At 36.9% G+C, this 17,951-nt stretch overlaps 4 protein-coding genes across 4 annotated transcripts; 1 reads left to right on the top strand and 3 right to left on the bottom strand.

Annotated features, from left to right (window-relative positions):
• Positions 1–354: 354 nt before the first annotated feature.
• On the bottom strand, positions 355–1,748 carry LOC126711378 (probable carboxylesterase 2). Its single transcript, XM_050411260.1, has one exon. It carries the CDS (start codon positions 1,581–1,583, stop codon positions 621–623), a length of 963 nt encoding a protein of 320 aa, XP_050267217.1. The 5' UTR covers positions 1,584–1,748; the 3' UTR covers positions 355–620.
• A 5,590-nt stretch (positions 1,749–7,338) lies between these two features.
• Positions 7,339–8,606, bottom strand: LOC126711346 (probable carboxylesterase 2). The gene has a single exon (XM_050411258.1). It carries the CDS (start codon positions 8,522–8,524, stop codon positions 7,529–7,531), a length of 996 nt encoding a protein of 331 aa, XP_050267215.1. The 5' UTR covers positions 8,525–8,606; the 3' UTR covers positions 7,339–7,528.
• Positions 8,607–11,225: 2,619 nt separating this feature from the next.
• On the bottom strand, positions 11,226–17,050 carry LOC126693936 (uncharacterized). The gene is made up of 4 exons (XM_050389993.1): positions 17,018–17,050; positions 12,551–13,154; positions 12,356–12,426; positions 11,226–11,838 (listed from the first exon to the last, which is right to left on the bottom strand). The coding sequence occupies exons 1-4, from the start codon at positions 17,048–17,050 to the stop codon at positions 11,671–11,673; spliced, it is 876 nt and encodes a 291-aa protein (XP_050245950.1). The 3' UTR covers positions 11,226–11,670.
• Positions 17,051–17,093: 43 nt separating this feature from the next.
• Positions 17,094–17,675, top strand: LOC126693926 (uncharacterized). Its single transcript, XM_050389984.1, has one exon. The coding sequence runs from the start codon at positions 17,094–17,096 to the stop codon at positions 17,673–17,675; it is 582 nt and encodes a 193-aa protein (XP_050245941.1).
• The last annotated feature ends 276 nt before the right edge of the window (positions 17,676–17,951 follow it).

Raw genomic sequence — 17,951 nt, 5'->3', positions numbered from 1 at the left:
TAAATAGTAATTTGCCAAATTTATTGATATTTGACAAATCTTATGAAAGTAATTTATTTTGTTTGGTGGGTTAAATATTAAAAATTTAGTATTTAACATTTCTGATAGTACTCTTATGAATGTGCATCTGTCTTTTTTTGATAATCGAATTTGCATCTGTCTTTAGACTTAAGTGAGAAGGCGATTTATATCCAAATTTTCCATCTAAGAGAGAAATAGATAATGTCAATTAATTACATGATTATGTCAGTAATCAGCCACATGAAAATTAATAATATCTTAAAGTAAATTGTAAAAATATAGTCTATATTACAAGACTGCCTTCGTCATTGATGAAGACAAGAGGGTTGAAAATTTGAAGCAAATTATAATTATTTATTGCATGACAATAACTGAAGGACACAATTTGCGATACAACATTAAATGGTGTAGTAAATGAGAATCATATATGATGAAAGTTGGAAACTTTGACAAGCTAAAAGAAACTTTGACAAGCTAAGAATTGATTTATAAAAAAAAAAGACATAGCTAAGAATTGAAAGCAAACTGTAGAAAGTCAGCTTTCTCACTATTTTTAAATAATACTCCATCACACATTGACACGAGATCGGAGACTAGTATCACTGGTTGATGAAGGAAGCCAGGCGTTTAATCAAGATCTTCGCTTTTTGACAATTGGGATCAAAGATATGAAACACATGATCTTCCCCTTCAGTCTCGAAGATCTCAGCCGTACCTTTCCACTCACTATTCACCAATTTTTCATGATAAAGCTTACCTCTATCCCTCAATACATCTTTCTCAGCAATAAGAACAAGTATTTTATGGCAGGCCAAGTTAGCAAAACTTGGTGCACCATCCACAAATGGGTTGATAAGTAAATCATCACAACCTTTATCAGATGGACACACATAGTTCCACCACTTATCCACCATTGCTTTTCTTACTGGATCTGTGACCTCTAACCCAATTGGCTTTTCACTCCAGAAATAAGGATTAATTGAACCAATCCCATTGAGCTTGATGAGATTTAAGTCCGAGGTCGACTTAGCCCTCAAGGCCATGTGGTGTGCAATATTAGCACCGGCACTGTCTCCAACCAAGTAAACTCTCTCAAAGTCAGCTTTATCTTTGAGCCATGGCTCAAGGCCATCGTTTCCCACAGCTTGAGAATCCACCCACTTGAGCGCATCCCAGCAATCTTCATAGGCTGTTGGAAGTGGGAACTCTGGGGCTATCCTGTAGTTTACAGAGATAACAATGATGTTAGCTTCAGCAACTAGTGCGTTGAGGCTGTTGTGGTAGAAGGGATCAGAGGTTGATGATATGCAAAATGCTCCACCGTGAAAGTAAAGAACTATAGGAAGCTTTTGAGGGTCATTGATTTCTTTGTTGAGACAGTAAAGTCTGGCTGAGACACCGGTTTGTGGTTTGATCACTATGTCTTTGGATACAACACCAGTTTGAGGATCTAACCCAGAAGGGGCAACTTGGGTTCCAGCAAGCCTTTCCAAGGTTCCATCTTTGTATACTCTAAGGTAAGGAGGTACCTCAAGAGATACATCTGCGTTACTTGGATTCATCTGTGTGTTTGTGTGTGTGTACTCGTGTGCTTTGAGAGAGAGATTTGGAGGGGTGAGGAGGAATCGGATGTGTTGGACTTGGATGTGTTCCTTTATAAAAGGAGGGAACTAGACTTTTCCAACTTCCAACAACATAAGATTAGGGGACAGCTTGGAATACAAATTTGTCACGCCTTTTACTCGTTTCATCGGTCCCAATTTATTGCATATTTGTTTGACTCTTCTTAAAATAACTAAAGTAAAAATAAATAAATAAATAAATAAAGAACAAACAAACAAACACAAATCTGTCCCCTTTTTTGCGTTCAATTTTTATGTTCTTTCGATCACAATTTATTATGAATTTATTTAAATTTTCTATAAAATAACTAAAATTTAAAATAAAAAATAATATTTCCAGAACCATACATTTTTATATGTTTTTTGTCATAACTATCTTTCGTAGTAAATTATGATTGATTGTCTTTTACTTTAACATATACTTATTATTTTTTCTTCACCACTTAAAGATTGTGATTCTAAAACAATAGAATATATATATAGGCAAATTACAACTTATTCACATGTGGTTTAGCCGAAATTTAAGTTGCCTACACGTGGTATTTAACTCTTTACCTACCTGAAATTTGACCGAAATTTAAATTATCTTTCAATGATTTGAAATCTCATGATAAAAGTGTTTGCTAGATCCTTTTTTATTTTACTTAATCTTGTATTTTTATATTTTTGTGTTTTTAGAGGAAAGAGACATAAAAGTAAAGAAAAAATACATATTTAATCATGTTTTTAACAAAAGTATATTACAAAACTCTAACTGAGCTAACTTCAGATGAGTTAAGTATCAAATTTTAAACCACAAATAGGCAATTTAAATTTCGAACAAAACTTAGGTACACTACTTAGGTCAAGACTTAGGTACGCTATTTAGGTGTTGTTTCTTACTTTTCCCTTTTAAGATTTTGCCTTGTGGATTTTTTATTATGGGATGGAAGTGTATTTTTCAATTAAGTAGTCACATGATTAAGTTTTAAGATGAGAACTTAAAGAACAGTACCTAAAGTATTGTACTTAAGTTTTATGTGTGTATATATATACACACTAGTGTGGGTTTTTTATAAATATTTAAAAGAAAAAAAAAGTACAAACGAAATATTGGGAAAGAAAAAAAAAAAAAAAAAAAAAAAAAAAAAAAACAACATTGTAGCAACTATAGCTACAATGCCACTTGAACAAACCAAAGTGACACTGTAAGAGCACCCACACTAGATGTGGGATATGTGTCAAATGCTAAATATTTGGCATATATCCCACACCAAACACAAAAAACAGCTCCCAATCATATATTGCAAATGTTGTAAAATTATACCATTTGTGTCCGTACCGTTGCAAATTTGCAATAGTACGGACAGATGTTGTAAACCAAAAGTTAGTATTTTATTCGACTTTTCTCTCTCCTCTCATTTTTTTATTTGATTTTCTCTCTCCCTTCTCAGAATCTGTCTCTCTCTCTCTCTCTCCCAAGTTCCCAACCCGTTCTTCCTCTTCTCACAATCGGACGCGAGCAAGAAGAAGGCGGCGACGGCGGCCAAGAGAGGAGGAAAGGCAGCCGCGACTTCGTCAAAATCGGCAGCGGTGGCGGTGGCAGCGACGTCGGATTCGCAGAACGAAGCGAATTTGATTTCTAATTTCTAATCTCTCTCTTTAGCTTGATTTGTTGGGTTGTGGGTTCACAGTTGTATGATGATGGTGACTAATTAGCTTGATTTGTTGGGTTTGCCATGGTGGTGAACGGCTAAGATTGTGGTGGTGGCGGTTCGTGAGCTTGTGGTGGCTGTTGAAATCAGAAGCGTGAAGGCTAATTAGCTTGATTTCTGATCTCACTCCTTCTTATTGTGTTTGGTTATTGGTTGATTTGGGTTTCGGTTTGTGCGATGGGTGGGTTTCGATTTGTGTCGTGTGTGGTAGCTTGTGTTTCGGTTTATGCAGTAGGTGGGTTTTGGTTTGTGCCGTGTGTGGTGGCTTGCGTTTCAGTTTGTGTGGCTTTTGTGGGTTTCAATTTGTGTCATGTGTGGGTTTTGGTTTGTGTAGTGGGTGGACTTCAGTTTTTCTGGAATGTGCAGTGGGTGGTGGCTCTGGCTAATTTGGCAGAGCTGTGGCTGTGGCTAGTTCGACGAGGCTGTGACTGGGTTGGATAGGTGGTTATGCCGTTGCTGTTGATGATGATAATGGGGGAGGGGATAATATATTATTTTAATGGGTAGTAAATATTATTTTAATGTATAAAATTGAATTATAAAACATCTGATAAATGGGATGTTGTAAAATGATGTGGTAAAATAATAAAGTAAGTCTTTGATGTGGCAAAATGACATTTTTTTTTGCCACATCTGTTGTAGATGCTCTAACAACTTCTTAAAACTTGGGGGAAAAAAATGGCTCACTACACTAAAAGGGGCACTGTAGAGGCATTGCCTTTTTTATATAGTTAGTAGAAAAAAGAGCACAAATCGATGACTAAAAGAAAAAAGTACTTATTGAACAAACCAAAGGTATTGTAGTTTTTACACATTCATTTAACAAATGTCACAATATTTTCACAAAATATTTATTTTCAGTTATGGTTGATCACAATTTCATATTTTATTATTTTATTTTGACTTATAAAAAATTGACACTTCAATAATTGTTAAAATACTGTGAAATTTGTTGTGTCAGTGTAATAATATATAAAAGAAAAAAAAATTACAAATGGAAGACTAAAAAAAAAAATTGTAACTACTGTAGCTATGCTGCTTGGTATTGTAGCTACTGTTCAAAACTTAAAATAATAATAGTAATAAAAAATAAAAAATAAAAAGAGACAAAGTGGCTCATTAAACCAAAATGATATTATAGAGGCATTGTCTCTTTTTATATAGTTAATATATATATATATATATATATATATATATGAAATGAATGGCGTTTCAACATAAAAAGTAGAATATTAAAAATGGGGAAAAAAATGATCTGTATTCCGACGACTTATATGAAAAGCAAGTCTTTTTGTCAATGGAGGAGAGTGGAGACATATATTGTTCTTTTATAACCGACGTTTGCTGATGTACCCAATTGTTTGTGTGGTGGAAAATGAAATGAGACTTTTCTGTATAATATTTATTTAGCGGGGACCATGGAAATAACCATAGAATCATCATAGGTCTTACTTTTTTGTAGGGCTCTTTACCTTTTATTTTTAAGGCACTTAAGGTTAGGTAACAGGGAAATTCCGGAGATATAAATATAAGATTTGGACGCATCTTATTCTAGAATTGTAAATATTATATGTTATTTCCACAGATAAATATAATAAGATTGCACACATCTCATTCTAAAATTGTTTTTTTTTTTTGTTTTTTTTTTTTGTGTGTTTTTGTTGAGAATAGGCAACAGGGAAATTCCGGATACATAAATATAAGATTTGGACACGTCTCATCCTAGAATTGTAAATATTATATGTTAATTATTTCCAGAGATATAAATATAATAAGATTGCACATATGTCATTTTAAAATTGTTTTTCTTTTTTTTTTTTGTGTGTGTGTTTGTTGAGAATCAATTGTAAATATTATAGCCAAAACCTTGTAGCTGAATTTGCACCTCCCCATGTACAAAGTGCTTGGGGGTCTGGGGGGAAAGGGTTCGAACTGTGGGATTAGCAGCTCAAAAAAAAAAAAAAATCATACTATACTAGTATTTTATATATATTCCTTGCAAAGCACTCAATAACAATCCAAGCAAAGCAAATTCAATTTATTAAAAAAAAAAAAGCAAAACAAATTCAAGCACGAGCATGAGATGGGTTTCAGTTGAAGTTTCTAAAGGAGATGCCAATATGCCAAAACAAATCGGTTGCTTTGGCTTCTCAACTAGAAGTGGAAACCCCAACATCCCCACAAAAACAACTATTAGAGTTTGTCCCTTTTTTTTTCTTTTTTTTTTAGGAATTTCATGCCAATTTATATTTTCCTGAGTTATTTTATTGATTTATGTTAAAGTGGAAAGAAGCAGATAGAATAATATAAATATAAATAAAAAAAATTAACGTGATTCGATGTGATGATTACTTATATCAACAACGAAAATTAATTAACAGTTACATCTACTATTTAAAATTGTGTATTACAAATAACCCCAAATCACAATTTCTCATCATATTACAAAATAATAGTAGAACATGATTTTTCTACTTATTTATATATATATATTAATAGGTAAAACTCAAAGAAAGTTCAATTAGAATTTAAAATTAGAATCTAATTTTATGTCATGTGTCTAAATTTATATGAGAACTACATTATAATTATCCACTTAAATTTGTGTCATGTGTTCACTTAAATTTTTTAAAATTTGTGCTAAGCGAGTTAATAAGTGCAAAATAATAAGAATCTAATATTAATAAACTATAAAATTTAAAAAAAAAATCACATATACTCAATAAAAATCACCACACAACAAAGATCACCACACGTTCTATCTTATTAAAAATTAGAAAAAAAATTATCATAATTTATTAAATTTAGGTAAAAATTTTAATATGTGACTAATTACGTTTACTTTAAAAAAAATAATTTGACTAATTATTTATATTTTTATGATAAAAATTATGTTTAATTTTAAATGTATCTATACGTATACATGTGTCATATGCTATTTTTCTTTTAATAATTTGAGTAATTATTTATGTAGTTGCACGATTTTCTTGGCCCAAACCTTTTTGATCAAACCCTGGCCCAAAGCACAACACACAATGAATGTTTGTAGAGGATGGGTGAAAGAACTTAGTCTCAGTGAACCTGGTCGGACTTAGGTATGGAGAAGGTTGTTACAAGGATAAAAACACCAGAATGAATATTCCCCAGAAGCTTTTATTTCCCAAGTGATGAATACAGTTTTTTCGTCCCTTTCTTTGAGGGATTCTATTACATTATATAGCTCTATTATTCTTATCTGAACCTTACACTTGTTGATCATCTAAGCCCCCACTTGAGCACCTGTCCTATCAGACACCTTTATCATCCCTTTGTGAGTTGCAATGGCCAAGGCAGTACTGTTCAGGGGTCTTTTCCTCATTAATGCGGCCAAGAGAGTGGTTGTGACACATTTAATGTGGCGGTAGTTGCTTTTCATGAGATATTTTGGGTTTTATTCTTTTTATATGCTTGGAGGATGAGCTGTGGTAGGGGCGAGCTCTTGGCCTGGACTTCGTAGTGTCCGAGGAGATGTCACTCCTCGGACAGGTATCTTTTACCATAGTTGGGCTTGGATAACGTTTTGGCTATGACTTCTCCTCGGACATGATGCTCCTCGGACGGACCTGTGTTTAGGTAATCCATTGTTTTGGGCCGGGCCCCACAATTTATATTTTTATAATAAAAATTTTATTTAATTTTAAAAGCATCCATGCATTTGTATGAATTACATGTTAGTTTATGATAATATGAATGTAATAATATTTACATGCATCCAACGGCCCTAAAAGCTTCAAATAGTCACGACATACAAATAATTTGAGCTCTAATTGAATGAAGAGTTAGATGAATTAATAATTATTTTTGGTAATTACTCATTAGAAGTTAGTAAAATTTTTAAATATAAGTAAATAATTCCAATGTATATATGATTGCTTGTATTCTCTCTCTCTCTCTCTCTCTCTCTCTCTCTCTCTCTCTCTCTCTCTCTCTCTCTCACATATATATATAGGACTTGGTCTCACTTTGAAAAGAAAAACAATATTATTATTGTACATACCACACGTGACGAGTGATGACAAAGCTTTACGTGAAGAAAGCCTAACAGAGACAAACCAAAAACAACAAATCTTAAAGCTTAAAAAATTGAATAAAAGAAGCCCAAAGGATACTATATTTTCTGATTTTCCTCAACTGCAAGAGCCCTCAATCAAATCAAATCAGTGGAGGCATGTCCCTATTGAAAAAATCAGCCAAGTGTTTGATCAAATCCCTAGCTTTCTCACATTTCAAATCATTCAAATGAAACCCATGATCCTCCCCTTCTGTTTCTTCAATTTCCACCACACCCATCCATCCACTCCTACTCAATGCCTCATAAAAAAGCCACCCTCTATCCCTGAGTATATCCTTCTCAGCCACACACACCAAAACCCTCCTGCACCCCAATTGGGCCAAGCTAGGTGCACCCTCTGCCACCGGGTTAGCCCATGGGTTATCATTATCTGGTTGGGCTGGGCACACAAATGGCCACAACCGATCCACCACGGCCTTCCAACTTGGGTTTTGGGCATCTGACCCAGTAGGGTTTGAACCCCAAAAAAATGGGTGGACTAAAGCAACCCCAAGAAGGCCCATCTTAAGCCCAAATTGAGCCTGGGCCTGGGTCTCTCCAACCTTCATAGCCAAATTATAAGCAACATTAGCACCACTACTTTCTCCAGCTAAGAACACTCTCTCAAAATCCACATGCTCATTCAACCAAGCCTCAGGCCCACCATTGTTACAATGGGACTCAACCCATTGTAAAGCAGCCCAAGAATCCTCGTATGCAGCTGGAATTGGGTGTTCAGGGGCTTTCCTATAATTCACTGAGATTGCAACAACGTTAGCTTCAGACACAAGAGTGTTAACATAGTTGTAGTACTTGGAAGTGAATGGGGAAGAGAGACAAAAAGCACCACCATGGAAGTAAACAAGTAGAGGAAGCTTTTGGTTTGGATTGGCAAGTTTTGTAGGGAGGTAAAGGCGAGCGGAGATAGAGATATTGGATTTGGATAGGATTGTGATGTCTTTGGATGTGACACCAGTTATGGTATCATTTGATGCTGGAACAAAATCAGTTTCTACTAACCTTTCGACATGACCATCTCTGTAGACTCGTATCATTCCGGGAAACTCTTGAGCTATTTCTGCTTTGCTTGAGTCCATGGATGATGGGTGAGAGAGAGAGAGAGAGAGAGAGGAGGAAGTGTGTTGTGAGTTTTGAGTTGTTTCTCCTCCTCTCGTTTGTGCCTATAAATATATACGTCTTTCACTTGGTCATTGGTCTTTGTATGCTAGCTAGTTAGTTTGATTTTTGGACCTTGCTGATGGCATGTTGACTTTTGCTTTTTATCTTGGAATAGTCAAAGATGGCTTTCTTCTCAAGGTCATTTCAGTCTTCATAAAGTTTTGATCTTTTTTTTTCTTTTTTCCCCAAAGTGAAAAAAGATATTAATATTTCTACAAGGGGCAACTACGTTGAAGTGAGATGAGATTGTGTTGGTACTAGATGTTCTAAATTCTAACGTAGAATCAGAATTTTCACCACATACAAGTCCAACATCCAGATATTGTTAGAAGTTGATTCTAAATATTTGACATGATATTAAAAGATTTTATCATATACTTAACACCTATATTGATAGAAGTTGATGTCAACAATTTTATACTTTATTATTTTATTTTGACTTATAAGAAATTGACACCTCAATAATTGTTAAAATAATGTAAAATTTGTTATGTCAGTATAACAATATATAAAATAAAAAAAAATAAAAAAAAAGTACAAACGAAAGACTAAAAAAAATTGTAACTACTGTAACTACAGTGCTGCTTGGTACTGTAGCTACTGTTCAAAACTTAAAAATAAATAAATAAATAAAAGACAAAGTGGCTCAATAAATCAAAATGATACTGTAAAGACATTGCCTCTTTTTATATTGTTAATATATATATATATATATATATATATATGAAATGAATGGCATTTCAACATAAAAAGTAGAATATTAAAAATGGGAAAAAAATGATCTGTATTCCGACGACTTAACATGAAAAGCAAATCTTTTTGTCGATGGAGAGTGGAGACAAATATTGTTCTTTCATTACCGACGATTGATGATGTGCCCAATTGTTTGTGTGGTGGAAAATGAAATGAGACTTTTCTGTATAATATTTATTTAGCGGGGATCATGGATACAACCATAGAATCATCCTAGGTCTTACTTTTTTGTAGGACTCTTTACCTTTATTTTAAGGCACTTAAGGTTAGGTAACAGGGAAATTCCGGAGATATAAATATAAGATTTGGACGCATCTTATTCTAGAATTGTAAATAATTTTTTTTTTTTTTGCTGAACTAGAATTGTAAATATTATATGTTAGTTATTTCCACAGATAAATATAATAAGATTGCACACATCTCATTTTCTAAAATTGTGTGTGTGTGTGTGTTTTTTTCTTCTTTTTTTTGTGTGTTTGTTGAGAATAGGCAACAGGGAAATTCCGGATATATAAATATAAGATTTGGACATAGGACACGTCTCATCCTAGAATTGTAAATATTATATGTTAATTATTTCCAGAGATATAAATATAATAAGATTGCACTCATGTCATTTTAAATTTTTTTTTTTTTTTTTTTGAGAATCAATTGTAAATATTATAGGGTAGTTATTATGAGCACTTAGAAACGCATGCAACAAAAAAATCATACTATCCCATCAAAAAAAAAAAAATCATGCTATACTAGTATTTTATATATATTCCTTGCAAAGCACTCAATAACAATCCAAGCAAAGCAAATTCAATTTATTAAAAAAAAAAAAAAAGCAAAACAAATTCAAGCACGAGCATGAGATGGGTTTCAGTTGAAGTTTCTAAAGGAGATGCCAATATGCCAAAACAAATCGGTTGCTTTGGCTTCTCAACTAGAAGTGGAAACCCCAACATCCCCACAAAAACAACTATTAGAGCATTCTCATTAAGAGCATCCACATCCGGATTCTAAATCCCATCTTATTTTACCATCCCAAAAAGCTACTTTATTAATTATACCATACCATTTTACAATACACCCACCATCCCAAAATTCTATTATTCTACCATCTTAAAAAAATATTATTATTTTAATCTTTTTTTATTATTACTCTTCCAACTACCTTTTTTGTTTTCAAAATCAACTATTCCTATTACATTTCCAACGGTCTGCCACTTTTTTTTTCTTTTCAATTTCTTTTCAATTTCAATTTATTTCCAACTGTTTCACCAACCTACCGATTTTTTTTTCAATTTATTTCCAACTATTTCAACAACTGCCAATTTTTTTTTTTTTTTTTTTGAGAAAGAACCTGCCAAATATCAACGTACTTAAATTTGACAACTTTAAAAATCTACATACATATATATTCCATAAAACCAGTCAAATATTGATGTAAAATCCACATAAATATTTATAGATGCATCCTGTCAAATATTAATGTATTCAACCTGTCAATTTTAATGATCCAGATACACACACACACACACATATATATGTATATATATAGAACCTGCCATTTTTTTTTTTTTTTTTTGGAGAAAGAACTTGCCAAATATCAATTTACTCAAACTTGTTAACTTTAAAAATCCACATACATACATATAAATGCAACCTGCCAAATATCAATGTACTCAACCTGCCAATTTAAAAAATCTACATACATATATATACATACAACCTGCCAAATATCAATATATTCAACCTGCCAATTTTTAAATTTCACATACATATATATACATGCAACCTGCCAAATAACAATGTACTCAACCTACCAACTTTTATAATCTACATATATATATAGATACAATCCACATAGTTTCTAAAAAAACAAAAAACAAAAAAAAATTACAATCCACATACATAACTATCAATGTTGTCTTTAGAAGACTCGTACATATATCAAATTATAATAAAACCCCACATGCATAACTCACACACTTAAGTTCCTACAACTCCCCTTCTAATTGCCATAAATGTTCAATGAGGTCTAATTGGAGTTGAGAATGAATTTTATGGTCTCGAATACATTGATGGGTTTCAATGAACTCCGTAAATTCATTTGTGTTCTCCCGTGACAGTTGTATAGTAGGATTGTCATCAATTTGCTCATAATCTACTTCCACTGCTTCATTTACATCTCGCTCATCCTCAATGATCATGTTATGAAGAATTACGCATGCTTTCATGATGTCTTGGAGCGTTTCACTATAGAAAAATCTTGCAGGCCCACGCACAATTGCGAATCTTGCTTGAAGCACTCCAAATGCACGCTCTACATCCTTTCTATAAGCCTCTTGAGCTTTTGCAAATAATTTGTTCTTATGTCCTCGTGGAGATGGAATTGTTTTAACAAATGTTGACCACTTCGGATATATGCCATCAGCAAGGTAGTATCCCATTGTATACTCATGGCCATTGATTGAGTAATTAACTGCAGGAACTGTCAACATTGAAATTTGAAAACTAGTATGCAAGCAATCATGAGCCCCAAAGGTTGCTTAATAACTCACAACAATTAAAAGGCATGGTATATACACAAAGCATCTATTTTATTTATATGCAAATTCATGCATTTAAACTTAAAATATTTAAAACATTTGATTTGAATCTATTATGTTTCTATGTGATACTATGAATGTGCACAATTCATTACTTAGAAAAGTTACACACACAAATATTGCAGTTGCCTATGTAGAGGTTATAAACTAGATATTCTAGCAAAAATTTGCCAAAGTTTTTTAACGCTTATTATTATTATTATTATCATTCCTTGTACTTAAATCATCCTGTCATTTTTCCCATCATGAATTAAGCTTTAGCAAACGATATATTTTATTTGGTTGTAATCTGTTCTAGCAACAGCAATGTTACAAAATATAAGCCCTTTACACAGCCAAATATTAATATATATTCTCTGCAAAAATATATAGAAATCAAACAAAATCATAGAGTTGAACCTGAGCAGACTTTCTGAAGATGCTAATCCGACAGCAAGCGAAAACCCTCGTGATGAAGCTGAATCCCACCTCTGCAAACATCAACAGCAATTCTTAGATCAAAATACAAACACAAACACAAGCTGAATCCCCCTTTTCTTGCAGAAAGAGAAAATATACACAAACACAAAAAATCGAACATGGATCAAAACCCACCTAGTAAATTTGATTTTGATTTTATTTGAGAGACCGACGAAGCTTCGGTGAATCGGCAGAGGCAGAGGCAGAGGCTTGGTGATTCGGACAGCGGCTTGGTGATCGGAGAGAAAAGCGAGGCTTGGTGACAGCGGCTTGGTGATCGGAGAGAAAAGCGAAGCTCGGTGACAGTGAAACGGATTTGGAGATGGGTGAGGGTGGATCGGCAGAGGCAGAGGCTTGGTGATTCGAACAGCGGCTTCTTGATCGGAGAGAAAAGCGAGGCTTGGTGACAGCGGCATGGTGATCGGAGCGAATAGCGAGGCTTGGTGACAGTGAAAACGGATTTGGAGATGGGTGACGGTGAATCGACAGAGGCTTGGTGATTCGGACAGCGGCTTGTTGATCGGAGAGAAAAGTGAGGCTTGGTGACAGCGATGGCTTGGTGATCGGAGAGAAAAGCGAGGCTTGGTGAGACAGCGGCTTGGTGATCGGAGAGAAAAGCGAGGGAAAGAGAAAAGCTTGATGGTGCGAGAGAGAGCAAAAACTGGTAGTGTAGGAAGAGAGAGAGAGAGGTTGAGCGACTGTGCACTATTAGAATAAAATTTTTTTGGATGGCATAGCGCTACAGTGCGATCTCATATGTGAGATCGCACTGTAGCAGTATGCCAAAAAAATTTGGCCGGTCCCAGGTTTAGCAATCCAATTGCTGGGGTAAATTGGGCCCAAATGCCAAATTTAATTTACAATTTGGCATTTGGGAAGCCCACTGTTGATGCTCTAAGAGTGTCAAATGCCAAATATTTGGCATTTGACACTCAAAACTCTAAAAAACAACCTTTATCAAGAGTTTCAAATGTTAAAATTTTTGCAATTGATGAACAGTGCGGTCTCAAATTTGAGACTGCACTGTTCACCTATTGTAAAACTTAAATTATTTTTTTAATTCAGGTGGGGCCCCTTTCTTTTCTTCTTCTTATTTTTCTCTCTTTCCTATCACTTCTCTCCTTCCTCTTCTCTCTTCTCTGTACAATGGTTCGGCGTGGTCCGATGGTTAAGGTCGTGGTCTGATGGGTTTGAGTTCGATTGGATGGTTCGATGGTCGTGGGTGGTGGCGGTGATGATTCTTGGTCGGTGATTGTGGTCTGATGGGCATGGGTCGTGGGTCCGATGGTCCAATGGTCATGGTGGAGGTTGGGCGATGGAGGTTTCTTCTTCTTCTTCATTTTTTTTTTTTTTTTTTTCTGCTGTGATTTGTGGTCGTGGTTTTGGTTCAGCGTGGGTCGTGGGTCACCGATCCTGGGTTTATGTGTGTGTGATGGGTTTTGGTTCCTGTGGGTTTTGGTATGGCGTGATGGGTCTTGGTTGTGATTTTGGTGGATGGTTGTGGTTATGCTTTAGTTTTTTTCTTTTTCTGTTCTTCCTACAGGGGGTTGTGGCGATGGTGGGTGGATATGGTGGTTGTGAAATGGGTGGGTGGATATGGCCGACGGCGGTGCTGGGTTGTGAAAGAGAGACACAGAGGATAGAGAGTCAGCAAAAGAGACTGGAAAAATAAAAAAGAATAAAAAATGATAAAGAAAGAATATTTAAATGAAGTGTTAAAAAAAATAGAAGTTTTGATGGAAAGGATGATGTAAAGTGGTGTGTTATATGTTATAAAAATAGGTTTTGAGATGGTAAATGTTAAATTTTTTGCAATCCTTGATAAGAATGCTCTTAGAGTTTGTCCCTTTTTTTTCTTTTTTTCTTTTTTAGGAATTTCATGCCAATTTATATTTTCCTGAGTTATTTTATTGATTTATGTTAAAGTGGAAAGAAGCAGATAGAATAATATAAATATAAATAAAAAAAATTAACGTGATTCGATGGGATGATTACTTATATCAACAACGGAAAATAATTAACAGTTACATCTACTATTTAAAATTGTGTATTACAAATAACCCCAAATCACAATTTCTCATCATATTACAAAATAATAGTAGAACATGATTTTTCTACTTTTATATATATATATATATATATATTAATAGGTAAAACTCAGAAAAAACTCAATTAGAATTTGAAATTAGAATCTAATTTTATGCTATGTGTTTAAATTTATGTGAGAACTACATCATAATTATCCACTTAAGTTTGTGTCATGTGTTCACTTAAATTTTTTAACCTTTGTGCCAAGTGAGTTAATAAGTGCAAAATACTAAGAATCTAATATTAATAAACTATAAAATTTAAAAAAAAAAAAAAAAAAAAACAATCACATATACTCAATAAAAATCACCACACAACAAAGATCACCACATGTTCTATCTTATTAAAAATTAGAAAAAAAAAGATCATAATTAGTATTTGTGGTGGGTAAAGTCTGTCAGTTGATGATGGGCCATAACTCATGTACCAAGCCCAGCCGCGATAAAGAAGAAAAGGCGTGGGCGTAGGATACCCCGTCCCAATAGTGATGGGCCGGGCCTACTGAGGGGCGTCCGAGGAGGAACACCTCCTCGGACTCACCAAGTAAGCATCCAATTTGCACCCCTTACTTAGCGAAAGGTCGCCCAGTACACGGAAACAATGCGTGACACTCAGGAAGGAGGAAGAGACAATCACAACTGCCGCATTAAATGCCAGGGAACTACTTTTCCAGCCGCATTAATGTGGAAGGGACAGGAACGCAGAGTGACCTTGGCCACTGCAACTCACAGAAAGGAGGGAGAATGACCTATGGAACAGGCACTCGAGTGGAGGATGGGATGACTGACAAGTGTAGGGACATGATCTCAGGAAGGGAGCTATATAAGGAAAGGAGATCCCCATGGAAGAGGGATCGGATGGTGTAGAGAAGAAAGGATAAAGGAGGATAAAAGAGAGAGAAGCAACAAGAACAGCCTCAGGGACCTTTACTAAAAATGCTCGAAGGAATATCCCTACGTCCAACTAGGTTGCATGGCTTGGTCGTAACTTCATTTTCTCCTGTCAAAGACCTAGTTCTATAACTCGCTCTCTACAAATTCATTGTTGAGGGACTTTTGGGCCAGGATCTCCCACCGGTTGGGCCTGAACCCCGAATTCGTCACCCTACAATTGGCGCCGTCTGTGGGGAGAACTTGTGTCTTGACAAGTGAAACAGCAAGGGATGGAAGGATCAGGTCCGCGCCAAGCTGGACGTACTGAATCTCAACGACAGGACAACTTTGTAAACCTCGAACGAGCAAAAGACCAAAATGATCAACGAGAGGGCAGTGTGAACACCGCTCACACGAGTAAAAGTCGCTCGAAAGGGAAAGACCATGCATCCCGCCAGCACAACGAGCAGAAGGCTCTGCAGCAAGAGATTGAGGATTTGAGGAAAAGGCTGCGGCGAGCCCAACAAAAACGTCCTTTGCCCATTTCGGATACTAGCAGTGGTGAGGATGATGAATACAGACGAAGGAGGAGGACCCCCCCGAGCGAGACGTTCTCCTATGAGGAAGAGAGGCCTCACAAACGCGGCCGCAAAAGCCCACCTTACCAAGGCTTAGTCAATGACGCCATGAGCAAGGCCCTGGATCGAATCTCCCAGTCGCCATTTACCCGTAGGATAGAGCGGGCGGTGCTCCCTCGGCGATTTAATCAGCCAACGTTTAGCCTGTATAATGGTCGAACTGACCCAGTGGAGCACGTGAGCCAGTTCAACCAGAGGATGGCCGTTCACTCCAGGGACGAGGCGTTAATGTGTAAAGTGTTCCCCTCCAGCCTGGGGCCCCTGGCCATGAGATGGTTTGATGCCCTCCCACCAAACTCTATAGACTCCTTCAAACAATTGACGCAGGCCTTTGGTTCCCGCTTCATCACCAGCACTAGAGTCCCTCGGCCCCTCGATTCCCTTTTATCTCTGTCCATGCGAGAAGGAGAGACGTTAAAGGCCTACTCGGACAGATACTGGGAGGTGCACAACGAGGTAGAGGGGAGTCACGATGACGTCGCCATCAGTGCCTTTAAAAGGGGCTTGCCAACAGAGCATGGTTTGAGAAAGTCTCTCACAGGGAAGCCAGCAACCAGCGTGCGGCAACTTATGGACAGGATAGACAAGTATAAGAGGGTCGAGGAGGACCAGCAAACCGGGAAGGGAAAGGCGAAGTTTGTCCCCCAGGAGAGAAGGGACTTCAGGTCGGACCGCTTCAGTAACAGTAATAAGCCGAGAAGAGATTATGCAGAACAGTCGGGATCTACAGGGGCTCAGGTAGTCCACGCTGTGTTCCGAGAGCCATTACACGTGATCATGGGAAAAATAAAGCACGAGCCCTATTTTCAATGGCCAAATAGGATGGCAGGTGACCCCTCAAAACGCAATCAGAATCTATATTGTGCGTACCACCAAGAGCCCGGCCATGTCACAGACGAATGTAGGAATCTGAAGAACTATGTGGATCGACTCGTCCGAGAAGGAAAGCTAGGGCATCTGTTGCAACGTCCTGAGCAGTCAAATGTCGATACCAGGCAAAGTACCTTGAGGCCACCCATCGGCACGATAAATGTCATTCTTGCCGCACCTGGGAGAACCGGTTCCGTCCCATTCAGAGTAATGTCAGTAGGTAGGTTCCCGACAGAGTCAGGCGAAAAGGAATCCAAGAGGGCTAGAGGGAGAGTGCCATTAATTGGATTCACGGAAGAGGACAAAGAGGGAACTATTCAGCCCCATGACGACGCCCTAGTCGTGACACTCAGAATAGGAGGTTATGACGTGAGGAGGGTGTTAGTTGATCAGGGCAGCGCCGTGGAAGTGATGTACCCGGACCTGTATAAAGGGCTGAATTTAAAGCAGGAGGACCTGTCGCCATATGACACTCCTCTGCTTAGCTTTGAGGGAAAAATCGTCATCCCTAAGGGCATGATCAGATTGCCTGTGCAAACAGACATAGAAATAGTGGAAGTGGATTTCATTGTGGTGGATGCATACTCACCCTACACGGCTATCGTGGCACGGCCATGGCTTCATACGCTAGGGGCTGTGTCATCTACCCTGCACCAGAAGGTGAAGTATCCCTCAGAGGGCCGAATCAAAGAGATAGTGGGGGATCAAGGAGTGGCCAGGCATTGCATGGTATCGGCCATTGCTCGACAATTAAGCGACGCGCCTTCCACTTCAACCGGGAATACCTTATAGCAATCAAAAGCCCCGGTCCGAGTTGCAGGTAATGAAGGACCGGACCTGGAGGTGAGTTGTGAAGAGCTAGAGAAAGTGCTCGTCGGATCAGACCCCGAAAGGTTTTTCCAGATTGGCTCGGAGCTGCCAGCACAGGAGAAGTCGGCGCTAATTGATTTTCTGCGTCGAAATGAGGATGTGTTTGCTTGGGATCCTTATGAAGCCCCTGGGGTCGACTCAGACCTGATACGCCATCACCTTAACGTTAACCCAGCTATTACCCCAAAGAAGCAGCCG

This window comes from Quercus robur, chromosome 2 (assembly GCF_932294415.1).
Source record: "Quercus robur chromosome 2, dhQueRobu3.1, whole genome shotgun sequence".
NCBI lineage: Eukaryota > Viridiplantae > Streptophyta > Magnoliopsida > Fagales > Fagaceae > Quercus > Quercus robur.
This window is presented reverse-complemented; position numbering and strand designations above follow the sequence as displayed.

What these genes read in the sequence shown, in the direction of transcription:
- LOC126711378 (XM_050411260.1), bottom strand. Translation starts at nt 1,583, where the DNA reads ATGAATCCAAGTAACGCAGATGTATCTCTTGAGGTACCTCCTTACCTT.
- LOC126711346 (XM_050411258.1), bottom strand. Translation starts at nt 8,524, where the DNA reads ATGGACTCAAGCAAAGCAGAAATAGCTCAAGAGTTTCCCGGAATGATA.
- LOC126693936 (XM_050389993.1), bottom strand. Translation starts at nt 17,050, where the DNA reads ATGACATTTATCGTGCCGATGGGTGGCCTCAAG. An exon ending in TGCCGATGGGTGGCCTCAAG is followed by an intron (nt 13,155 to 17,017) that starts GTACTTTGCCTG and finishes ATCGCACTGTAG; the next exon opens with CGCTATGCCATCCAAAAAAA. An exon ending in ATCAAAATCAAATTTACTAG is followed by an intron (nt 12,427 to 12,550) that starts GTGGGTTTTGAT and finishes TGATGTTTGCAG; the next exon opens with AGGTGGGATTCAGCTTCATC.
- LOC126693926 (XM_050389984.1), top strand. Translation starts at nt 17,094, where the DNA reads ATGTCAGTAGGTAGGTTCCCGACAGAGTCAGGCGAAAAGGAATCCAAG.